The 26577-nt window shown below is 44.3% G+C and overlaps 1 protein-coding gene across 5 annotated transcripts in view; it reads right to left on the bottom strand.

Moving 5' to 3' along the window:
• SEMA5A (semaphorin 5A) overlaps nucleotides 1-26577 on the bottom strand; it is a 537896-nt gene that overhangs the window by 184874 nt on the left and 326445 nt on the right. For all 5 annotated transcript variants that reach the window (XM_082454374.1, XM_082454372.1, XM_082454375.1 and 2 more), the window contains 2 exons: nucleotides 7479-7764; nucleotides 2601-2736 (listed from right to left, as the gene is read on the bottom strand). In XM_082454374.1, the coding sequence (XP_082310500.1) occupies nucleotides 2601-2736; nucleotides 7479-7764 (422 nt within the window). The remainder of the gene's footprint in view (nucleotides 1-2600; nucleotides 2737-7478; nucleotides 7765-26577) is intronic.

Here is a 26577-nt window from a genome sequence, read left to right as displayed (position 1 = left end):
GTCTATTTAGGTCTTCTGTCCATTTTTGGATTGGATTGTTTGTTCTTTTGATATTGAGCTGCATGAGCTGCTTGTAAATTTTGGAGATTAATCCTTTGTCAGTTGCTTCATTTGCAAATATTTTCTCCCATTCTGAGGGTTGTCTTTTCGTCTTGTTTATGTTTTCCTTTGCTGCGCAAAAGCTTTTAAGTCTGTGCAAATCTTAAATTCTACCCAAAGAAGACACACTCAGCTAAGCAAGCTCCCTGCCTGACAGGCACACCACATTGTGCAGGTTTCATTCATCACACTGCATGGCCCGACTCCCATCTCATAAACGTGAGTAAGCCCTGGTATTATAAAACCAGATGCCCGTGGACTCAGGAAATGAGGGGATTTGCTGTGTGCTACAAATATATCCAGACAAAGGGGCTAAAAGTTATCCACTTCCTGGAGTCGGTTAGGCATCACAAAGTTTGTTAAGTCACTGTTCACCGTGAAGACATTTGCAATTGAAACGTCAAGACATTAAAAGAACCCTATAAGTATGGTGAGCATCTTTGTTAATTTTTTTTTTTTTAAACTTCAGGATTTTACAGTGGACTTTCTTAAAGGGAATGATATATTTCACCTTCATGGTTTTTACAAAGGGCCTTTTTAAACAGTTACATTACCCCAAGATCCAGAGGACACAGGTGGGGTTAAGATGCAGAGACTCAACAATGGGGCAAAGAGAGTCAGTGTTCAGTTAATAATTACATAAACCGTATATATCAGGAAAAGTGACTACTTCATGTCTGGTTCCCACTAAACTGTCAGCTTGCCCGAAATTATTTGTCTAGTACTGAACTTGGTTAGTAGTGAGGCTTGGATAACCAATATACATCTGATCACTGAGTTTCCTGACTTGTAAGTGGTGCTAATGATGCCCACTTCATAGAGCTGCTGAGAAGAGAAAATAAGACAAAGCACCTAGAAATAAATAATCCTAAAATAGTCCTCCTTCTTTATTTTATTGATGAAAATTAGGATGGGGGATGCTAAATAATTTTCCCAAGTAAAGCAGTAAGTGGTAAAGTGGACGTATAAACCCATCCCAATTGCCAGCCCTGTGATCTTTAGGGAAAAAAACCTCAAAACAATTAGAATTGAATGGTCCCTGCCAAAGTCCAAGTAAAGTGTAAAGTAACTGCACTTTTCCCTACTAGCAGTTTTCTCAAAAGCCAGCAAGGTTTCATGTGTTGGGATGACAAACCCATCAGAATTTGGAGGCCTGGATACAGGACCCAGTTCTAGCACTGATTAGTTACGAAAACTAAAGTTTCTCTCGTCAGAGGAGGTTGAGGCTTTGTATCTGAGGACTGGGGTTGGGAGCCCATCTCGGCCACTAATCAGCCAGTGTCCTCGGCCTAATTACATGCTCTGAGGTTCAACGGATGCCCGTCTCTGTCTGTGGGAGAAGCTGTTACCGATCATAGCACAGTTGCCAGAATGCGACAAGATACATGGGAAGCACTGAGCCCAGTGTCTGGAACTTGGTGGTTCTAAAAATTACACCCATGATGACGATGATGACAATGTTATGAAAGTTCTTCTCAGAAGAGAAGAAAGGCCCTCAAGGGAAGCCTGCTGTTATGCATGAATGTCTGTGTCTCCCCAAAATTCATATGTTGAAATCCTAACCCTCAGGGTGGCTGTATTTGGGGTTGGAGTCTCTAAGGAAGTGACTGAGGTCAAATGAGGTCATAAGGGTGGGCCCCTGATCTCATAGGATTAGTGTCACTCCATGTTCACTGAGGAAAAAAAGCCACATGAGGACACAGTGAGAAGGTGGCCATCTACAAGCTAGGAAGGGAGCTCTCGCCAGAGAGTGAATTGGTCAGAACCTTGATCACGGACCTCTAGCCTCCAGAACTGCAAGAAAATAAATTTCCCATATGTGGTATTTTGTTACGGCAGCCCAAGCTGACTAATACACTTGCTGACCGACCAAACATGAGTAGATGGCTTCATCTCTTTGGGTTTCAGCTTCTTCTGAACATGGGTAGATGGGAGGAGATGATGTACAGAGCCCCTTACAGCTTGAATATGTGGCAGTTTTGTGATTTGTACATGAATGGCCTCCACCTGCTCTTTATTCCCTCACAGCTGCCCCATCACATCCCATTCATCCCAAAGGGAAATCTCACCACATTCCCAATTACAGCTCAAATTCTGTTTGTGCATCTCCACTGCTCTGTGTCCTGGACCCCATTCATTACAGCGTCATTCATTAGGAGTCAGAGCTTCTGGGGACACAGAGTCCACCATCATTAGTACTAATTGAAGCTTGGACTCCCAACCTGCTGCATTATGCTGGCCTTTTTCAGTCCAGGCTCAGGCGTCACAGCTGACAAAAGGCCCTTTTTCGGTCGGGCGTCTCAGTAGACAAAAGGCCTCGGTCTATTTACATGAGACAAGCCGAGTGTGGGGCTGTCCCCAGGGGCTGGGTGGCAGCGGCTCACAGCCGCACTGCGCATGCGCTGGGGGGTTAAATCGCCCCAGCCAGTCTGTCTACACAAGGACTCTGCATGTTATGTGGGGGGATGATGGGAAGAGTGCCCCTTTGTCCCCAGAATTACCTGGAAGTTGGGGTTAGGGTTGGGATACGGCAGCCAGGCGGACCGAGAGCTCTCCTGGTACTTGAAGGGCCCATTAAAGGCCTGCGAGATGGCGCTGAGGTTGAAGACGCACACGGCGGAGGCGGCGATGCTGTTCCTGGGAGCCGAGGAGGAGAAAGGAGAAGGCAGGTCAGAAAGCCCCGCGGTGACCGCTGTCCTCCCACGGGCCCTGGGTGCCAAGGAAAAGCCTTCTCGGGGAAGACTCACCATCAGTCTCCTAAACACCCCAAGGATGAAGCTGAAGCAGTGAACGGTGTCCCCCTGGGGTTTCTTTATAGGGGAACAAACACTTCACTCTAGGAACAAGGGTATTTAGCAGTTATGACACTCGTACTCCTGCCAGATGAGATGAATTCACCCAGCCACAAGGGGAGTGACAAAGGCTTTTGAGGAGCTGTATGCTATGCCTTCTGAGTTCCTGAAGGGAAAAGACTTTCTGCTCCCGTGGATGGACTCCTCATCAGCCTAGCAGGGCTCTCCCCACCTGTTCATCTGCTTACTTTAGCTGGCAGTGGGGCAAGCTGCTGCTGCTGGTTTTTAAAAAAGCCCCAGATAGTTGTGGTTATATGTTATCCTTTAAAAAAAAAAAAACAACTAAAAGCATTTTGCAAAAAGTGCCTGTCAGAGACCCTTCATATATATATATGTATATATAATGTATCAATATATATATGTATTTTTTTAAATTTAAAAAGAATTTTAAATTCAAAGGGTCAGAGAGAAACATTTGACAGAGCACCAACGCAGGACATCTTGAAGCCTTAATTTAGAATTCAAGCTGTGCAGAATTGAAGGCTATAAATGAGAGGCTCTCAGAGTCCCATGCCCTTTACTAAGTGGAAACAGCAATAATTTTTGTTGTTAAATAAATCTGCATTGTGAGCTCAGCTATGGTTTTAAAATTTCGTGTTAATGCTTTTAGCCAATAACATGTCTACTTATCCATTTTTTCCCCGCTGAATCAAAGAAAAAGTCAAGAAACTCCAAAATGGAAATATCTACCTTAAACTTGGTTCATCTGAAAAACACTGAAGAGATAGGTGGTAGACACCTTCTAAAGGCTTTACAAACTCCAACTCATTTAAGCTTCATAAGGTAGGGGAAGTTCATTGATAGGAAATTGGGACCCAGTGACACCTTCCCCAAATCACCCAGCCACTAAATGGGGGAGTTGGACTGAAACTCCAGGTGGGTTTGAATTCTTTGTGACACCTCTGTGTGGACAGTAATAAAAAACACCCCCATGGAAGGTTAGAGCCTTGAGAGCAGGGGTGCGTGTTCCCTCTGGAAGCTCCAGCACAGAGAAGAGAGTCTGGCGGGAAGACGCGTACCCCTCACTGCCGGCAAATAAACTCATAAACGATAAATATGAACTTATTCATATTGTTAATTTTACGCTTTTTTAAGAAGATAAGTCAAATTGTGTAAGGAAGAATTAGCCTTTGGACATGCGACTGGACTTCTGCGAGAAGTCGAAGACAGCTCTGCTGGAGCAATAATGGTCAGCCAGACCCACAGGAGGGGTTCTACCTGGGGACCAGGTGACCACGCCTTGGCCCTGGCACAGTGACAGTCGAGGGCGGAGTGTTAATAATACCTCCCTGAGCCCTCTGCTAAGTGCCTGAAAGGGAGCATCTTATTTATCACAGGGAACCTCTAGACCCTGAGACCAGCCTGACTTTACAGATGTAGGAACAAAAGCACAGGGAGGTTACTGAACCCAAGTCGCAGACTAAGGGGAAGGAAAGCAGGATTTACACCTGCTTCGCATGGGGCCCGGGGGCTCATGCCTTTGACCCCATTGCTATGCTTCTTCCCAGGAAGGGAAGAAACTTACCATCTCCCTGTTGGCATCCCACTTCTCAGTTCACTGCGTTCACTCACTCTGAAGGGGGCTGGGCAGGGTCCCTGGTGTCACTCTGGATGTCCCAGTGGCTGCCAGCCTAAGCACCCCTGACAGGTGTTGGTGGACACTTCTTTTTGCCCCCCAGTGAGCTGAGGCCCATCGGTACAGCACTTGTATGCCATGTGCACAACACACACACACACACACACACACACACACACACACACACACACTTCCCTATTCTCCCTCTGCCCTTTAACTTGCACTGATCTGAGAAGGCTGGGGAGCAAGGACATGGATGACTCCGCAGGAGCTCTTCCCCCACTCTTCCTGGGATGGGCCTGCCTGCTAGAACTGCTCACTCACCTTCTCCTGCCTGTCCCTGCACGCAGGGGAGGCCAGCCCAGGTCTAGACTACTGTGACCTTGTGCATGCGTCTGCTTAAAGCTGGGCTCGGTAGTCATAAACCCATTTGGCTAACAGACCTTCAATCACGTATCGCAAGCTGGCCTCTATCAGTAGTCATGGTGATAACGTGGCCTTCATCTAATGCTCTGTTTTATTTCTTTACTTGTTTAGAGCCCAGGCAGGTAAAAGTGGAGGTAGCCCCCCGGCCCTTGGTGAGCCAAACAATATGGGAACTTAGAGTTTCCTTCCTTAATCTGCTGGAAGCCGCTGGTAGAAAAGTAGAGAAGTTCCTCCTAGGTCTTCATCTTCTCAGGAGGGAAGAGAAATCAAAAGTTTCGCCCTCCCCGACTCCTACTACTGTATTATCTGAGAGCCAGCATTTTTAGATATCCAGGAAAAAACCAGGCAAAACCTTCAGAGATTCTGTTGCAGGAGTGTACCATTTCCTGCAGCCCAGCTCATGCCCTAGGGGTTGAGGAAACCCCACAGCACTACAGACAGAATGAGCTGGAAGAGTGAACTTTATCCCCACTCCCCAGTGCTAGGGGCCTTGATGAATATACAGAGACAAACCAGCCCCAGGAGCAAAAGCACCAGAAAGCTTAGCCAGGGCATTCTTAGTTATCAATTCAGAGGCAGGACATAACCGGTGCCTCGAACTGTCATTTTCTTTCAATTTGGAGCAAGTCTTACCAAGAATGCGGTCACCTCCCGAGAGGGTAAGAGCAAGGCTGAGACAGGAGAGGGAGCACAGGCAGAACGTATTATGGGATTAGAGATGAAAAGATCAGAAAGTTGTTCCCAAGACCTAGTGAGAACAAGTATTCAAGAGAGAAAGGGAGGTCTAGCAATTCTATTTCTGTTAGTATAGATGCTCCATATAGGATGATTTCCAACATGATGGGCATTTGCAACACTGAACAACTAATCTGGAATAGTCTGAACCTTATTTTTGCAAGTATCCAAATTGACTATCCACCCTCTTGGAAGGGCCCAGACACAGTACTTTTATAACTTTTTAAATTGTTCGTTTTTGCCTGGAGCCAGGGGAATGAACAGCTCAGTAAGCCAAGCTCCCATCGTGTGTAAAATTGATGTCAACAGAGCAAGCGAACAGCCGTCTTGTGCAGCCTATACTACCTCTTAAGCAAGGTTTCGGAAAGCAAATCAACTTCAGAAACTATACACTGATTTTTTTCCAAAGAAACTTATCAAGGAGAGAAAATAACCTCTGGGGTTGAAAACCGGATTTACAGGAAAGATGGGTGTAGTGGGGTTGGGGACAGGGAGGGAGCCGTCCATTTTAGTCTAATTTTCCTAACTTCATGTCAGAAAGAAGACCCTTCACGAGTATACGTCATTATCAAGAGAACGTTAACACTTTAGCTCAGCTGTAGGAAGAACAGGAGGGGAGAGTAACAAGTAAGTAAGATGTAGATAAAGTGATTCTTCAGAAATGCAATTCATGGGCAAGCTTCTGATTGCAGAAGAGATGAAGAAGTAAGTTAGCAAGACTGGGGAAGCTGAGGAGACATCACAGGGTGACCGACTGTCCTGGGTCGCCCAGGACCGAGAGGTTTCCCAGGATGCAGGGCAGTCCTCGGTGCTAAAAGCTGTGCAGTCCAGGACAAACCCAGATAGTTGGTCATCCCACCCCATGGATCAGCACTTTTAACCCATCCTGATTCATATTCTTTACTTTGGATACAGATATTTGGCTTTTGTCCAAACCATTAGGTCACCAGATAAGAGATTTCAAAGGTGATGCAAAGTAGGACCCCCACTGCAGAATCATCATTCCCACAGCCGACGCTGAGGAAAGTGGAGCTCAGAGCCTCTGTGATTCCTGGGGGTGGGCTGTGGTCTTGTGGAGTCTTAACTCATCAGCTAAGAATGGACATTAAGTGTGGGGTTAGTCTACACTCCACCAGACAAAGAGGGAATGAAAGACAGGCAACTTCATATGCTTTGCCTAGTCCAAACAGAAGTACCTCCCCACAAGAAATCAAATGCTGTAATTTTTTACAAAAATATTTAAAAAGTAGAATCATCATTCTAGAAATGCCTAAGTTAGCCATCATCTAGAACAATTGTTTACAATGCAGCTATGGGAAAATGAGAAGGTGCATTTCCTACATGAGCAGGGGTCCAGGTAAGAGTTACATTATCTCAAAGATCAAACTCTCCAGACAACACTGCTTTCATTACGCAGTGACATATGCGTGGCGTGACTTGTGTATAGGAAAGAAAAAGACATCTAATACATTCCAGCATTTCAAAAAGTGCCCAGAGCACACTGGTAAATCAGGAAGGAAAAACTTACAGAGAATAATTTGTCATGATGCTACCATGACATAAGGATAGATCAAAACTTTCTGATTAGCTTCATTTTCCTAATACCAGTCTCAGAAATCACATCAGTTTTTGTAACATTTAATTCATACTCAAAATTTCTTTTGGCTGTTAGCCCAGTAAAAGAAGAAAGATTACTTTTAAAGCAACTTGTAAACCTCAAAGGTCAGAGAACAGCAGACTCATTCAGAAGGAGTAGAAAAGCAGGGGAGGAATGATTTCCAGTTACGTACACGTTGGTGGTAAAGATGCCGTAGATCAGATCCAGCTCAGGCAGGAAGAAGGTGCCCTGCAGCTCATTGTAGTAGAAAGGGAGCTCGCCAGGGCGGGAGCAGTTGAGACGGGCCTTCATGAACGTGGTCCAGGTGTCCTCCAGCAGGAACCGGCCCCCGATGTCGTTCTTGCAGAGCCGGGCAGCTCGGGAGAACACGGTCTTCCCGCAGTCGTGCTCCACGGCATTTTCACGGAAAAAGAAGTAGGTGAAATTCCCGATGTCATAAGAGGACACGAAGTTTGGTTCTAGACACAACAGGAAAGAAGAAAAGTCTCAACCTACTGGACAGCACAGCAAACTCTGCTGGATGTTAGGTAACAACCTAAATGGGAAAAGAATTTGAAAAAGAATAGATACATGTATATGGAGAACTGAATCACTTTGCTGTACACCTGAAACTAACACACTGTTAATCAGCTATGCTCCAGTATAAAGTAAGAAGGTAAAAAAAAAAACAGGAAAGAAGAAAAGTCTCAGCCTACTGGATGGCACAGCAAACTCTGCTCAATATTATGTAACAACCTAAATGGGAAAAGAATTTGAAAAAGAATAGATACACGTGTATGTATAACTGAATCACTCTGCTGTACACCTGAAACCAACACATTGTTAATCAGCTATGCTCCAATATAAAGTAAAAAGGTAAAAAAAAAAAAAAAAACAGGAAAGAAGAAAAGTCTCAACGTCCATGTGCTACTTCTTTGTGTCTTGCCTGCTCAGTATTTCTTCCAAGGAGAACTGATTTTGTGCGGAAACCCACAGTTCTTATAGAAGAAACAGGAGGCCCTAAGAGCAACTTAATGGTCTATGCCACTGGGTAGAACTCAGTACATGAGCTCTAAGTGACAGGAAATTGCCAGCGTGATTCCAAACAGCACACATAAGCATCCTGAGTTAAGGCAGGATAAACACCCTGAGTTAAGGCAGCACTTAGGTACGTAACAGTAATACCACCAAAAATGGGCAGCAAAAATTTGCAATACACTTTAAAGCCATAGATAGTACTTCATTTGTATACTCTTACATCATCTTCAGAAACAGTGGGAGATGAACTGATTTACAAAACAGAAACAGACTTACAGACTTGGGGAATGAACTTCTGGTTACCAGTGGGGAGGGATAGATTTGGAGTTTGGGATTGACATGTACACACTGCTATGCTTAAAAGAAAATAAATAAATAAATAAATAAAAGATAAAAAAAGAAAGGAAAAATAAATTAGACACAGTGAGAGATTAGCAACAATAACAATAAAATAGAACAATTATTTCAATATACTATAATAAAGGTTATGTGAATGTGAAAAAAAAAAGAAACAGTGGGAGAAAATGAGATTAAAAACATGAAATGTGATTCAGAATATAGGAGCCCAGTATCATGTTTGTGTAGAAGACATCAAAATTCTTTGATTTTACTTATATATACGAGCATGACTTTGACGTAAGTTATGTGCTTTTAGTAAGGACTTTAAAAATGTTTTCCATTTGTGAAAACTGAAACTATAAGGTTAGTGTCCTGAATCAGCTTTAGCAATTCCTGTTACTATGGTGACCATGTAAATGTGATGATCAATTCTTATCTTCTTATTTCCGGGTTTCTGGGGCATACATTTAAAGGAGGGAAGTGTATTGAGATGGAGTCATTGTCTGGAAGCTTTCTGACCTCATGATTAGATTAAAATTAGGAACTTAGAAATGAAAAAATTATGGCAAACTTTTACTTAATCACCACGCTCATTAGGCATTCAGGAATTTATTATAGATTGTCAACTGAATTTCATACATAGCATTGGAAGTGTTATCTTCACAACTTCCTGTTTGAGTCTATTGATAATAAGGATGATAGCCTTTCAGACACAGGTGTGCCCTAATACTGATCTTTAATAACCAGGTTTGATTCTTACTCTTTTCTCTATTGCTAAGAGCTTTCCACTCAATTAGCAAGTGTCTTAATTTATGGTGCAATTAGGATAATAGGACAATATCCTTTGGTGTTCAAAATTAATGGAAAGATACACACAACAACTATATCCACAAGGACATATTTCAGGGACAATTAGTTTTGTAGGACAATTCAACTGGCCTTGTACTATGCCAGATCCAATCAGACTGTACCAACAGACATGCTATTGGCGGGACAACTAAAAATATGTTTGGCTACAAAATGACCCATTAATGTTAAGAGGAAGACCCACCACAGGCTCACCTGAAATGCAGACAGTGATTCAGAGGCTGACAGGGAGGTGGCACTGAGAACCCTGCTATTCTGTTCAGAAAGGCTACAGCCAGTTTTCAGTCAAATTCAACTGAATTTCAATCAATATTTGATGTCATCACAAAATGTTTCAATTTAATTCAACTTCACATTCTAAAAATGTAACAAATATTCTCCATTGCATATGTCATGTACTTTTCTCTTCAGCCCATGATATTGTTCTTAAGTCATTTTAAGTACATTAAGTAATAGAGAATTTCATAAGAACTGATTTTAATTTATAAACTGTCAAACATAGTGTCTGATCACTTGCTTTAACTTGAAATGGATATTAAAAAAAAACCCAAAACACCCTGGATTGCATTAACAGGTATGAGATGGAAGTTAGAAATATTTACCGTACAGTACGCTTTAATATCCTGGAAAGACGCTCACAAAAACAGGTTACACACCTCCGGCTTGTGTTTTTGGAAAGTAAAGCAAAATATTGGGGGATTTTTGAACCTGTGTTCACTGTGAGTCTCCCAAAGAGACTTACTCACTGAAGCAGATCCCAAGAGCAAAGGTATGAAACAATTACCAAACTGTATTTAGTTTCTGAAGATAATATTCACATGTATGTCTAACTCTGAAGAGAAGGCTAAATCATATCAGAGCAGGTTCTGCAGCCAGGCTCATATAACCAGACTGCAGTTTGATCCTTGTACTGAAAACAAACAAAAAAACCACCATCATCAACAACAATAAACCTTACCTAAAATGAAGAAAACAAAGAAAGAAGATGCAGGTCAGGTGTGTCTAGCTACAGGTCTCAGCACATGTGGACGAGGTATGAGGCAGAGTCCACAAGGTTTATCAAACACCCTCATGACTACCTACTTCTGCTATTAACTTGGGGACGAACAGCATGAAAACCACATAGTAAACAGTATCTACGAAGTCTTGAGTAGGAAGTCGAGGAGCTGAAAAAGTAAAAAGATCTGCCTTGGTTTCTTCCAGCTCAAGGCTGGCCTATAGTTGAAAAACCCCGTTGAGTGGTAAACTCTTGTGTGAGGCTCTGAACTGGGCGGTCCCCCTTCATAAGCTCAGGAAACGCACAGGAATTATAGAGGGAGATACTGTGTTACTCCTCCCATTTCATAGATGAAGACACTAAATCCTGGAGGTTAAGGAACCTGTCCAAGTTCACACAGCCAGCAGTGGGGGTTGGGTTATGTCCCGAATCCAGACCGTCTGACCTCACAGCCTATACATGTACCATTATACTACACTGAAGAAAATAATGGACTGCAAGAGGACAATCAGTGACATTAACAACGTTCAAGAACAGGACTTGGAATTCTGGGCAATGCTTTAGAAACCAAAGTGCTGAGTGGGGTTACTCAGAACCAAGGTGAGGAGGGTTTGGAAACAGACCAGAGGGGAAGACAGATGCCCAGATGAATCTTTACTCTGGAGCTATTAGAGACATCAAGGATGCCACAGAAAGAAGAGCAGGAAGAAGAAGAAGCCAACAATCCAAGGGCTTATTAAACAAGAATATTGCTGGGAAGTGTTTGCCCCAACTCCAGAGATGACATTTCCAATGGTGCCCACCAGAGCCCGGGAGTGCCCAGCAGGGACCATGAGAGCCTCTATCTGTGTTCATCATGTTCACTGTCTACCCACGGAACAATCTCACCCAGATATCTCATATGGGAGGAGTACTGAATCATGCCAAGCAGATTAGCCCACGGCTTCCTCTTTCCATGGAGAACCTCCAATGTCTCTCCAAACCACCCCAAACCCACTTTATGATAGGGTGACAAAGAGCCTTTTAGATAGAAATGCTCAACTATATTTTTTCCTGCTTGGAAAACAAGGGAAGAATTTGTGCCTGGTACGTAGTGTATGTGTTTCTCTAACTCACCACATATTACAGGTCATTTTAGTTGGGGAGCTGAACTACATTTGGAAACATATCGTGCAGCCCCACAGTGGTCCTGCAGGAGGATGATGGGCCCTGAATGGGTGACCTGCTGTCACATCAGGAGGCTCCAGAGCCTTCTGAAACTCAGCCAGCATCCTATTCCTTTTCCCAAGATAGAAGAAAAGCAGAAATACCTGTTAAATAGACAGCCAAGTAGCTCTTGCATTTATAGATCTAAATCTGGAGGTAGGGGATGTTTGAATCTCACCAGGCAGGATAATAAGATGCATATTGTTTCCATTCCATTGTTTAAGTTCTGTTTCTTGTTAAAATGCAATTCACCATAAGCTAGTATCTGCCACTGCTGAGTGAACTGAAGGAGCCATAAATCAGTCAATGGCCTCCTTGTCTACAATGAATGTGAGTGCATGAAAGAGCTCCTTTATTCATTATTATTATTAGAGCTACACAGGAATAGAAGGTGCTGCTAATTCAGAATAAAAACAGACATGAGTATGTGTCAGCTGATTACAAATATATGCGTGGCGAAGCTGGTTTTTTCCTCATGTTTGCAGACATACTGAGTTACGGATTACAGAGTATTCTACGAAATATGTCAGGTTTTAAGAAGAACTGTGTTTCATGATATGAGGACTTTTATTTGGCACACTGACTTACATAATAGCGACCATGCGGATGGGAGTACTAAGTAGGGAAACACAATATAAATAAACATGAGCAATGAGGAGAGCAAAAGCATCAACGTCTTTGAGAAGATTCTGACCATGTAAAACTAAACACTGAACATGCGGATGGACCCTTCCCCTCTGTCTCCTGTCTATTCCAATGCCTACTGCATCTGTCTGGAGGGGTACCAGGTTCAATGGTCCAATCTGATGATTGACTAGATCACTGAGAGGCTCTTGATTTAGAAATCTTTGTCTAAATTGATGAAAATGGACATTAAAAGGAAAGGAATTCCAATTTTCCAACTCTATAAAAATCTTACTAGCATCAAAATCTATCAAAATTATTTTGCAATCAAAGGCCACCTGGTGATACACCTGTCAAAGGCAGACTAGAAAATGGTGGAGGTGGAGCCTGTATGGGTTTGACCCCACCCATGCCAGCTTGAAACCCTGGGCTGGACCACTGACATCTGGAATGTTCCTTTATCCTGTACAACAATTCAACCTAAGGATTAAAGAGACTGGTACAAAGTAGCCTCGCAATAAATGATGGCTATAATTTTTATTTCATGATTTACTTTTGATTTCCTTTTTAATAATTTATATTTAGTAGAACTTCACATAATGGTAATGAGTAATCAAACATGTATATATTAAAGGTGATCAGAATTTGAGAAACATAAATAAAGCCAGGCTGAGTTTTTAAAGTAGCAAGCCATTCCACAAAAAGAAAGGAGTTAATGGAAACAATATTTAGACATGACACACCGTGAGCCAGAGGTTTTCAGTTCCTTAATTTGTTGATGTCGGTTACAACCAAAACCATTTCTGTGCATATTCCTGGATTTCAGGTACTCTTTATTGTGAACACTGTTTCCCTTGTCACAGCTACATGAACATGTGCTGCAGAGGGTTCCAAAGTAAAGCTAATTTTATCTAGAGATTTATTAAGAGGGGATAATTAAACCAAAATTAAATTAAGTAAAAAGTGGTTTAAAAGCCATTGATATACTAAAATTCTTTCCTTAAGATTTCTAGGAAAAGAATAGATATATATATATATATAGATAGATAGATAGATAGATAGATAGATATAGATAGATGGATATACATGTTTGTGTGTGTATGTTTTGTGTGTGTGACATACATATGTATAGGATTGAGTTATATGTATATATGGCTCAATACTTCCACCTACTGGCTGTATGAACTTAGTCAAATTACTTAACAACCTACATTCTCAGTTTCCTCCTTTTAGAGTGGTGATAACAATACCCGATATGTAGTATCATTGTGAAAAGTCAAAGGCAATGCATGCCAAGTGCGTACCACTTGGTCGCTAATCATCAAAATATAGGTCACTATTTATTTATATATATAAACTATTATATAAATAATAAATACATAAATTAATAATAAACATATACAAAAATATATAAATTAATACAAATGCATATGTTGGTAAACATACCATCAGTATTTACTTAACAGGTTAACTCATTAAATTTGCATTCTGTATATCAAATTAGGGTCTGTGTTCCTTTCAGCAGCTCTGGAGCCAAACACGGTGGAGGGTCTGTGGTAGAGGTGGAGGCTTGCATGCCAGCCAGAGCACCTCCATCACCAGGCACTTCCTTACCACCCACTGTGGGGCTGTCCTACTGTCCTGGGCCCCGGGTATTCCACAACCCATGCCCTCAAGGCCACTTAAGGCAACAAACAAGACACAGAGCAATGAGTCATCACAATGAGGAGGAGGACCATGGGGGCCAGGGCAGCGAGGTGAATTCGAGAATCAGAAAGGAGGGGAGCAGGGAAAGGGCAGATGCCAGGTTGGGACGGGGCTCCAGGCCGAGAGCAGGAGAGAGAGCAGCCGGCGAGAAGACCCTAAGGGTGGCCAGGAACGGAAGCAAGCTAGTGTTGGCATGGAAGGAATCAATAGGACGGGCGGCAGAAGGCTGGGCCAGGCCAGCGATCCAGAGAGGAATCTGGAATTCAAGGGCCACTGGAGAGACACTAAAGAGTTTTAAAGACAAGCTTATGACCCAAATTCCCGTGTGTGTGGTGGCAGTGTCAGGTGAAGGTGGGAGTGGCACGTGGCCCAAGCGTGTCCTTAGTGATCACTGACATAGTAACATGAGCTTTGGAGCCCCAGGTCCTTCACTCACTGAGGACCCGGCAGAAAGAAAGCCATTGCTAAATCATCTCGGTAGGACTAGAAACATGGCTCCAGCACACATGATTCCTTCCTTCTTCCGGGGACCATAATCTGTTGAAAGTGTGTTACTCACATAGATTTGCTGGTTCAAGTAGGAGCAACTTGTACCACAGGGACATGTTGCTGTCTCTTCCTAAATGAGAACAGCCACCTGTACATCAGCTTGTACCCTAGGAGCCCAAACTCTCACCAAGCATTCTCCCTCTCTCAGTGTCAACAGGAGCTCCATTAACTGGCTATTTGTCTACCTGTTCTAGCTCACAGGGCCAGAGACATCCTTCTCTATCCTGCTGGCTCACTCCATTCCAAGCACCAAGCCCCTGGCAGCCTTTCCAACCTCCTGTAAGATTCGACTAAATCAAACAGTCCAGGGTTCAATTAGTTATAAGTAATTTCATAACTATGTATTTCTGAACATTTTCAAAGCTGCAAGTTTCCATTGACCATGTTTGTTTTTTCTTGATTATATTTTAAATGTATAGGTTCACTTCTTTCAGGAATTAATCATTTAACCTGCAGAATTGTAAAACTTAAGGAGTTTTAAAATTGGAATATTAACTTTAATTCAAAGATCTTAGAGATATTTTAATGCCTATAAAATATTTTTAAAGACTAAGAGGAAAACGTGCAAGATTTAATTGAAAGAAAATACTGGGCTACAACATTGTGCAGTTAGAATAAGTAAACTCGTATGATGGCTTGGTCTTTGCCTCCTGAGCTGATCAGGGCCAGGGCAAGAAAGAAGACAAAAACACAGAGATTATACCATCCAATGTTCAGCAGTGAATGAAAAAATGTGAGAAGGCATTGACTGAGGGAAAACAAGAAGTTTAATAGAATAATATGGAGACAAATTTAATGAAACACAGAGAACTGAGTATCTTATAAACAGGATGACAATATGATTTATGATCCAAACTGGAAATCTTTTGAGAGAGGAAAGGAGGAATGTTAATAATCATGCCAGGTGTCAGGAGTGATCCAGGACTGTGACCAGGAAACAGCTATGATGTCTAGACAATGAACATCAAAACATTTTCGTGAGGGGTTATATAAGTACTAGTCAATTTCTGTATAGCATATTGTGTTCTCTATAATGGGGCATATCTTCTTTGCGTGGATCTTTTTTTTTCTTACGCAGGTTTCCATACGTCTTAGTGTATATAGTTGGTGCCTCTGGCCTCATAACATCTTGATGGGGGAAGAAAGGGTGGGATTTATCCATACTCTATTTTTTTTATAAATTTATTTAATTAATTTATTTATTTTTGGCTGCATTGGGTCTTCGTTGATACACGTGGGCTTTCTCTAGTTGTGGCGAGCTGGGGTTACTCTTCACTGCGGTGCACGGGCCTCTCATTGCGGTGGCTTCTCTTGTTGCAGAGCATGGGCTTTAGGCACGTGGGCCTCAGTAGTTGTGGCACGTGGGCTCAGTAGTTGTGGCTCATGGGCTCTAGAGCACAGCCTCAGTAGATGTGGCACATGGGCTTAGTTGCTCTGTGGCATGTGGGATCTTCCCGGACCAGGGCTCGAACCCACGTCCCCTGCACTGGCAGGTGGATTCTTAACCACTGCACCACCAGGGAAGCCCCATCCATTCTCTTTTGAAATGTGTAAATTGGAAGTCCAAATTGCAACTGAGCAGGACCCTTCCCAGGACAAACGCCCCACCCCCGCTGTCCTCTGCCTGCCTCTTGTCTGTAAAATAAGAAATTTGGCCAAAGAATAAATTTAATCAGAGAAATGGGAAAATACAGAAGCAAAGGAAAACAGTCAAGCAAGACAAAATAATAATCGTTTAGCCATTAAACAAAGTCAAGGACCTTTAGTTCCTCCTCAAGGGCTATAGATACTATTCTGAGCCATGTCCTTTGAGCTGTTTTGCAGATACTGAAGTCCCCACCAGGTGGAAGAAATTAACTGTATGCTGCCCACAAGCATGGAGACCCCAGACTGGCTGGAACCAGAAGGTCAGTGATGTTGACTCCTGGCTACCTCACCACTGCTCAATCTGAAACAGATCCACGAGTTGATCATATACCCCGCAACTCTCTCCTCAGCACGTGGCCCCTTCCTCCTTTCCCTGTTTAATCTTTGAGCAAAACCTGGGGAGTGGAAGTTGGTTCCTGGGGACATGAGTCCACCTTCTCCCCAGAATGGCTGGCTTCCTCAATAAAGCCATCTTTCCCTTTACCTAACACTCGTCTCTCAGTACTGGATTCTTGAGGGACATGCAGCCGAACCTGAGTTCGGTGACAAAATGACTTATTGGCAAGTATAGAGCCTTCATCACAAGACTAAAGGGATTCTGTGGCTGCTCAGCTTTCAGGAACTCAGCACTCAATGACCAGGACAGAACACAACACTATTTTCAAAGAGCACCACAAGAATTGATTCCCTCCTGTCACCTACCAGATGTTTGTGTCCATAAAGGGCTGTGTTAAATAACCCCACAGGCGCTTCTTCTTTGGGTTTAATAACCCCAGCTCATTCTGTCTCCTTTTGCAAGCTTTCACCAATCAAGAAGCACCGGCCACTATTTCCAAAGTCCCTGTATCCCGCTTCCATGGCAACTTGTGCATAAAAATGTGGACATCAGGAGAGAGACGGAGGCAGCTTATGGTGGCGGTATTTCCTAAGATGTTGACTAAACAAAGGGGAGGCCAGGAGCCCACAGAGGGGGAAGGATCTGTCTTCAAATCCTAGCTCGTGCATGCTTCAGCATGTGGCCCTGGTTCAGATAACACGTACATGGAGTGTCCCATCCACCTGGTAAGTTGTGAAGAGCCACTGTGACTCCCCCTTGCACCTGGAGTAACAACTGGATGTACCAGAGGCTCCAGCAGGTGCACAGACAGGCAAATGGTATGCAGGGAGGCCATTTATTTAAACTCTTTTCTGACCCTATAAAGATCATCAGACTTGTTTTACAACAGTCTTTCCAAAGAGTGTTTACATCCGTCCCGCACAAGATAGACAATCTGCCCAAAGCCCTCTGATAGGCTTGATCAAGCCTGAAAATTAGAAAAGGGCAGCTCGTCATGCTGGGTCTCATGTCACACAACTTCGCTCCCATGCTCTAAGTCCACGTGTCATCACCCTAACAAGTTGAAACTTCACGAGTCAGCTGTCAGCTGTTAGCCTTTCAGCTGCGGTACTGAACAGAGCCCACTGTTCACAAGGACGCCCCTCTGAAAGCATCTCCCCAGGTGCTGTCTGGTAAAGTACAAAACTAGGCTGCTGACTCTACAATCATGATTTTTGTTCTGGGTTTTACCTAGCTTCTTCTCCTTGATAAACACTTCAGATTTCCTAAACAAGTATACTTCATTCCCAGGCCCCGCTTGTCTTTATTTTGCTCGTCTGGGAACTCTGCCTGCATTTATGAATTTCCTGCTTTAGCAAATCTTGTCTGTCCAGGGAGAGCCTGGTGCAGACTGTTCACACCTTCAGGGACTGCACTGTGTAGACTGCCAAAAGTGATCTCACTGTCCCCAGGATGGAGCCCAACAGGGTAACCCCAGCCTGGCCGTGTCTGGACCCCCAAGAAGTGGTGTCTGCTCCCAGGGAGAAGCAGGGGAGCTCCACAAAGCACCTGTCTTCATGATAAGCAGAAACTATTTTTCCTTGAGTTAAGCACAGGATTTTTCTCCCTCCAAGTAAGTTATCTTTAATCACTAGAAGGTTAATCGTTGTATTTTAAAGACCTCAAAGAGTCTATTTAATGCCTGGGTATCATCAATAGAGTTATTTCAAACCAGGAGAATTTGAGATTGTTACAGACAGAGTTTTCTTAACTGGAAACGTAATAGCTCATTAAAAATGATACAATGGATTTCAAGTGTGTTTTCCTCCAGGGTGAGGTCAAGGCTGGGATCTCAGAGAATGGGAGGAAGCAGCAGAGTTCGTGGAGAAAACCCAGGAGAGAGACAAACGCTGCCTCCAGGGAAGGAACATAAGCAGGTCGCCACCTGCCAGTGAGATTAGGCCCCCAAAGATGTCCACGCTGAAAGCTCACTGATAGATTCCTTCTTCCAAGTTCCTACCGAGGTTTTAGCCCATGTGCAAGCAAGCAGTTCCCCCAGAACCCACAAACTCAATTTGTACAATGTTAGTTTGGAGATGTATTTTTTTTCCCTTTTCATGGGTTGACTTTTTCCCCGATTTGATTGCCAGTTTCTTGAAGGCAAGTCTTACAGCTTCTCTATTTTAAGCATAGACCATTAAACATTTATTACCTTGCATTACCATAATCATTTAATAAGGGTTATTAACAATTAGTATTTTAATGCATTAAGGCTGTTAAGGTATTTCTCTAAACACATAAGTTTGTTTTAAGAGTGATTTTGGCACAGGGGAAAAAATTCGATTTTGAAACTTATAGTCATGACCAAACATATAACTCAATGTTTCAAATTCCTCCAGAACATTATCCAATTAATCACACTGTCTTTGATAACTAACTGAATACGTAATGGTTGAAAATGGGAGTCCAAATGAGAATGGCAAAAGAAGATTCTTTAAATGTTTGGACCTGCATTGGTTTCAAACATACAAATCTATATTTTTAAAGTTCTGGGTTACAACTAATATGACACGTTCCCTTTGTTAACAACAAAATTCATATTTCTGCTACTTATGAAATGTGCCTATCTCCTAGTCATTCAACAAATATTGATGGAGCCTCAACTGTGTTTCAGGCACTGTATGAAATGCTGACCACACAAAAATTGATCCCACCTAATCCCTGCCCTCAAGGAATTCAGAAACTCATGGGTGGGGAAAACAAAGATGTAAACTACTCATCTATTAGTTCATTTATTCAAAAATGATGTATTGGGTGCTTACTATGTGTCCAGCACTGTTGAAAGTATATGGGATCCATCAGTGACCAACAAGTAAGCCTGGCCATTGGGGAACATTCATTCTAGTGGAGGAAATGAGACAAGTACTAAAAGAGCATAACGCTAAGGATAAAGGTCTAACGCGGCTAAGGGGAATCAAGAGGGCTAGATGGGGGCTTCCCTGGTGGCGCAGTGGTTGGGAATCTGCCTGCCAATGCAGGGAACACGGGTTCGAGCCCTGGTCTGGGAAGATCCCACATGCCGCGGAGCAACTGGGCCCGTGAGCCACAACTACTGAGCCTGCGCGTCTGGAGCCTGTGCTCCGCAACAAGAGAGCCCACAGTAGTGAGAGGCCCACGCACCGCGATGAGGAGTGGCCCCTGCTTGCCGCAGCTAGAGAAAGCCCTCGCACAGAAACGAAGACCCAACACAGCCACATAAATAAATAAATAAATAAATAATAATTAAAGGTGCTAATAATTAAAAAAAAAAAAAAAGGGCTAGATGGAGGAGGGAGTCATTTCAAATAAGGTGGTCAGGGGTGAGGTCCCATTGAGAAGCGGCATTTGAGCAAAGAAGATGGAGCTAAACCCACCGGCCAGCTGGATTGCCTGGGGCTGAGAGCTCTCCAGATAGAACAGGGACCAGCAAACTATAGCCTTCAGGCCAGATCCTGCCTGCTGGCTATGAATAAAGTTGTGTGTGCACACAGCATTCGTGTATGCATTGGTGATGGCTGCCTTCGAGCTACGATGGCAGAATTGAAAAGCTGCAACAGAGACCATACGGATGCAAAATCTAAAATATTCGCTCTCTGGCCCTTTATAGAAAACGTCTGCTAATCCCTGGAAGAGAGGAGGGAGCCAGTGGCGATGCATGTAAGAGGTTAAAGCAGGAGCAAGCGTGCGTAGGAGACAGCACAGGGAAGCATTGGGGGCTGGCCAGCGGCACCTCAGCTTTCTCTGCAGGTGAAATGGGGGCGCGAGTGGGGTTGGAGCAGGACAGGGACCACGTGCTCCAGTACCGTGGGGTGAAGACAGCCACGCACAACGCCCGTCAAGAAGGGGTGAAAGGGACCCACCGAGTCTTGAGGAAACTGCAACTCCAACTGAACCTACAGAGGAGCAGGAATTACAGAGGAGGCAAAACTCAAGGGAAGAAAAACAGCATAAACAGCATGTGGGAAGGAGCACGGTGAGGAAGGCACGGTGCAGCCAGGGAAATGCACGCTCCGCCTTAAAGGATGCCGAGAGGGCACGTGGGCAAGGTAGCAGCGGAGTCAGATCACACAGGCTGGGAAAGAGAAAACCCGATGAAGGGGCCATAGCCAGCCCTGCTGTCCTCTCCACGTCAGCCCTTGCTGACAGCTGATGGCACGGCCACCACCTGGGTCTTGCTGCACTGGTGCAGGGGCGCAGGCGGGACACCCACTCATTGGTGGACAGCTGTAATGGGGGTGGTGTCATAAGACAATGCACCTGGAACTCTGGTATTAGATCCAAGGCGCTTAGCTTGCTCAGGGCAGGTTGTTGGAACTCTACCACGTAGTATTTATGCTGGGTCTCTGGGAGGTGTGGTGGGAAGATTAGAGGCTTGGTAGTTCCTTACTCAGGGCTCTCTGTATCCTGGCAGGACGTCACCCTGGACAGCCTGATGTCACCATTTGCCTGAAGAGTAGCCCTGAAGCAAAGGAGGTCCCCAGAGGCTTGGGTCCCTGAAGGGTCATGACTTGCCATGTTCTGTGTACATGTTCTGACAACCTGAAGAGCATCCTTTGTGCTGCGTGCTTCTCTTGCTCTGGAGGGTCAGAGTGCTGATTTTTGCCAAGCCTTCACTGCAGCCCTTTGAGGGAGTAATTCAGACCCAGAATGAGGGAGGTGAAATCCACTTTAGAATGCTGCCTAAGAGAGAGGCACCCCTTCCCCAGAGATCGTGAGGTGGAGGAGGGATGCACAGTGGATAAGGCTACAGTTTAAGTGGATGGACTGTCCACCCCAGTGCTCTGGAGCATGGAAGGAGGAAACGGGTGCAGGCCGGCTCTGCCCTGGGCGAAGACGGCAATCCCGTGAGCCCTACCTGAGGACTTCTGATGCTTATTATTGGGAACAAGAAGGCAGCGCTGTCTGTCGAGAACGAGGAGAACACAGCTGAGACCAGGAGACTGAGTGGCCAGAGGATTCACCCGCAACACAGAAAGAGATGTAACAGTGTCATTGGAAAATAAGACACAGAAGTTTAAGATTTCAACATGTGAGCGTTTCCTGATGAGGGCACTATTGCGGGTTGCATTGTATCATCCCCCCAAATATATGTTGGTACTTATAAATGTGACCTTGTTTGGAAATAGGGTCATGGCAGATATAATTAGTAAAGATGAGGTCATACTGGAATAAGGGGGGCCCCTAATCCAATAGGACCCATGTTCTTATATGAAGACGGCCACGTGAGGACACAGAGCCACAGGAAGAAGGCCATGTGAACAGAGAGAGAGAAAGACCGGAATGATGCTGCCACAAGCCAAGGGATGCTGAGGGCTACGGAGCTATAAGAGGTGAGGCAGGGCCCTCCCCTGGAGTCTTCAAAGAGAGCACGGGCTGCCGACACCTTGATCTTGGACTTCTCGCCTCCAGAACTCTGAGAGAACACATTTCTGTTTTAAGCTACCCAGTTTGTGGCACTTTGTTGCAGCAACCCTAGGAAACAAACAAAACAAACACAGCCAGCATCCAAAATGTCGCCGAAGGCATGGCTTGAGGAAGTGGAGTTGGTCGGTGCCTGACTGCTGGCTGAGGAGGGAGATGCCTGCACAGGGCTGGCAGAGGCGAACAAGACACGCTAGCGACCGCTGTACCGGTCATGCCATGAGTTTGCCCTATATGAGTTAATTAACCCAATTATGGAAAGGGTCTACCTCCCTGTACAGGCAAATTATCCTATACACAGTTTAATCACAGCAGGGAAGCTGAAGACAAAAATTTTGCTGACCACGGTTCACAGGTGCTGTCCTCCACACCTCCCCTGCCGAGAAAGTTCTCTTTCGTCAACAGAGAAATGTTGGCAAAAAACTGGTAAATGTCCAAACCAAAGACATGAGCTCTGCTTATCATAACCTGTAAGCAGCTGTCAGCTGACTGATGGCCTCCCAGGGACCCTGAGCCCTGTGAACACCTGGAGGTACTGCGGACTGGGCAGTGAGGGGAATGTGTCTGGGGGACCTGGATGTGGCAGAAGCAGGACAGGGCAGTCAGGAGAGCCCAGCGCAGAGGGGCGGCAGGGGCCACAGTGGGGAAAGCACAGAGGAGGCTTGTCAGTGTCAGGAAAGCCAGGAAACAAGAGGCTGGTAGGTGTCAGTAATCAGGAACCACAGCCCAAAATGTTCCTCCACGCACTCAGCCAACAGTCATTTACTCACTGCCACTATGCATCCGATGTCGTATCAGACTTTGGGGAGTTCACAGTAATTACGTCTATTTATCGAGTCCCTGCTGCATGCCACTAATATTCGTCATATCTTCATGGTCTGATTTTTTATCTCACAACCACCAGGTCCGGTGGCAAGTTATTTCCAGGTTGCAAACAAGGAAACCGAGAATTGAGACAAATCAGCATCCTGAAGGGTGAGCACTGATTCGCCGGCAGGACTTTCCACCTCCAAAGCCTCCATCCCCTACCTTCTTATATGACCACTGAGCCCACGAAAAGACAGTGACCTCTGCCCAGATAACCTTGTAAGTTAACAGGTGTTTGCTACCCTCCTCTCTATCTCCTGCTCTTGACCTGGGATGGAGGGCTGCCCTTCCCCAGCTCCTGGGGCCTGGGTTCTGGGATCTGCAAGTAATAAACCTTGTGACTGTACTTTCTTTGCGTGAGTGTATTGAAACCGCACCTTCAATCAAAGCCCCAGGGTTTTCACTTCCCCAAAACGAGAGGTCGGATGCTGAGGAAGCTGCCTGCCAACCCCACGTGGAAGCTTGTACCTCTTCATTCAGCAGGTCATAATCTGCATACTCTTAACACACCAGCCCTGGGATTTTCCAACACTAAGCTCTATCAAGAACAAATCTAACTCTCTGATCTCCATTTGGTGACTCCTGTGCCTTGATCCTCAATCAGTTGAAAACTCGGGAGAAGAATATGAGCGTCATTTAGTGGGTACCTAATATCACACAGGAAATAGGACCCTTCTTGGATACTGCAGAACTAAGGGTGTTTTTAGCTTCATTGCATTTCTTTGTCTTTGTCTCATGGAAGAGGGAGGAGATCTGAGCATTTTTATAAAAAGATGGTGATTGTCACCAGAGAGCAAGAAATTTAAGGATGTGAAAAAAAAGGATAACAGGTAAGGCACCAACCTCCAGTAAAGAAAGAAAATTACTCCAGAGCACAGCGGAAAGAACAGAGACAGGGTGTCTGGTCAAAGGGCAGATGGGAAGAAAAGTGTGGATTCCAAGGAGGACCGTGAGAATAAATGTCCCTGCATCCGGGCTCAGCAGGGGCACAGAAGCAGAGCTCAGTGGGGCTCAGAGGCCAGAATCTATGCTGGAGGGGGGGTCAGAGCAGAAAACCAGGGCCAATCAGAGGTAGAAATGATACCTCAGCGTTCAGTAGAAGAAGAAAGTGTCCCAAGAGAACACAGGAGAGGGAATCAACACTCAACACAGAAGAACTTGGGACCCTCAGGGCTCTCTGCGCTCTGCCCTGGGAGTGAGGGCCTTCCTGGTGGGGAACGAGAGGGCGACGCTCCCTGAGGACAGCGGGACAATTCAGTGCCATGCGAATTATGATGACACCGTGAGCGGAGTGACGGCTCCACCATGTTCACCTTGGACTTATTTGTAATGGCCACAGTTGCTGGATAATATCATTTATGATTTTAGGACATATATGCCTACAGTGACTGTGGAAACCCTGGGTGAGCTCTTCAACTGTCCTTATGACATCACCTGACTCTCAAATGGGAAAGATTGCACCCAGAGGGTTAACAGAATCTGAGCACCTGATCAGCCTGGGCATCTAAGTTACATGGAAAGAAACAGTGTTTCTAACTCATGCCATAACCTGAATTATTTTCCCAAGATATTCTTCACGGTGTCGCTTCTGGGAAAAGAAAGAGATTGTACTCCGAATTAATTTTTACTTTGCTTTCAGCAAACTCTAAATGCAATGCTTGTGGTTGGGGAATAAGTCATTTTGATTTTTAACTGGAAACTGCTTGGCCAGTAAAACTCAACAAATGAATAGAAAGAACTTTAAGCTACACAGATGAAAGAAAGCATCAGAGCGGAAAGGAGACCGTCCACAGAGAGTCGAAAGGTCCAGTTGAAACCAGTTCAACAGAAATAATGTTAACCTAGGGAATCTAGTTACTGCTTTGGTTTGAGAAAACAATTCACGTTGCCCTTTGGAAGCTCACGGAGTCATTCAACTTGCTGAAGAAATTGGATGAATACTCTTTCCTCTACAAGGGAGTCTTTTAAAGGCAGACTGTGATGGCTGGTTTGACTATCTTATTTGACAAAATGCTTGTGTGTATATATACACATACGCATAAATATGCATAAGTGATCATTCTAAACCAGTGGTTCTCAAAGAGAAGCAATATTTTCCCAAGGGAATATCTGGCAGTTTCTGGACAAAGTTTTTGTTGTCACAATTCAGGAGGTGGGGAATGCTATTGCATCTCGTGGGTATAAGCCAGGGATGCAGCGAACCGTCCTGCAACAATCAGGACAAACTCCCTCCCCCGAAAAAGAATTATCTGGCCCAAAACATCAACGGTGCTGAGGTGAGAAACTCGGGTCTTCAGTAATGAGCTTGTACTCGATGAAAAGCCAGTAAATCTTTGGAGGACTTGAAAGCTCAAAATAGTAAATATTATCATGGCAATTACAAGATTTCATCTTTATGCAAACTATCAAATAAACGATTGAGGGAATGGATTACATATGGTGCATACATCTATCAATAACATTGTGTTTGCTAGCGTGTGTGTGTGTGTGTGTGTGTAACCATATTCACACATGAACGTACCCATATGCAGAAGGCTGAATTTCAGCCGGCAGGTCTCAGTACATAGCCAACTTTAACTTCAATTTGGGTGGCTGGAATCACTTTCTATTTGCTAATTGAGCAAGTGACCAAGTTCTAGCCCAGGATTCTAGGGAAGTCTTCTGGGGGTTTCTGATTTCTTCAAAAAAAGGACACAAGGAACGTGGTTCTTCTCCCACTGGATGCTGTCATGTCTGGATGCAGTACCAGGAACTGTAGCCGCAGGTTTGCACCCATGAGCAGAGCTAGCCTAAGGGTCAACCTGACCGACTGTGGGTGGCAGAGACAGTGGTGACAGGACTTGGGTCCCTTCCTAACTCTTGAGTCACTGAAGTGAGCAACTCTGAAGACACCTACCCTGACCTTCTAGTTGTCTGACTTGACACCTTTTTTCAAAAAAATGTGGTCCACTTATGTGTGGAATCTAAAAGAAAAAATGATACAAATGAACTTATTTACAAAACAGAAACAAACTTCGAAAACGAACTTATGGTTACCAAAGGGGAAACGTGGTGCGGAGGGATAAATTAGAAGTGTGGGACTGACACATACACACTACTCTATATAAAATAGATAATCAACAAGGACCTACTGTGTAGCACAGGGAACTCTACTCAACATTCTGTAATAACCTATATGGGAAAAGAATCTGAAAAAGAATGGATACATGTATATGTAGAACTGAATCACTTTGCGGTACCCTTGAAGCTAACACAACATTGTAAATCAACTATACTCCAATATACAATAAAAAATTAAATGAAAAAAAATTGGTCAAGCTATTTGGAGCTACCTGAAGCCAAACACATTCTTTTACACAATTGCCTGAAACTTTCATGAAACGCTAGTAATTTCCCTTTTTAGGTATCTAATAAAGAAGTTAAGAAAGAATGCACATGAGGCTACAGATACCTTTGACACGACATCAGATTTCCTAAACTGCAAACAATAATATGAAAAAGCAGCTTCAGGGCTTCCCTAGTGGCGCAGTGGCTGAGAATCTGCCTGCCAATGCAGGGGACACGGGTTCGAGCCCTGGTCTGGGAAGATCCCACATGCCGCGGAGCAACTAGGCCCGTGAGCCACAACTACTGAGCCTGCGCGTCTGGAGCTTGTGCTCTGCAACAAGAGAGGCC

This window comes from Balaenoptera physalus (genome assembly GCF_965194825.1).
Source record: "Balaenoptera physalus genome assembly, chromosome: 3".
In the NCBI taxonomy this organism is placed as follows: domain Eukaryota; kingdom Metazoa; phylum Chordata; class Mammalia; order Artiodactyla; family Balaenopteridae; genus Balaenoptera; species Balaenoptera physalus.
The sequence above is the reverse complement of the archived record's forward strand: the minus strand, read 5'-3'. Positions and strand labels throughout refer to the sequence as shown.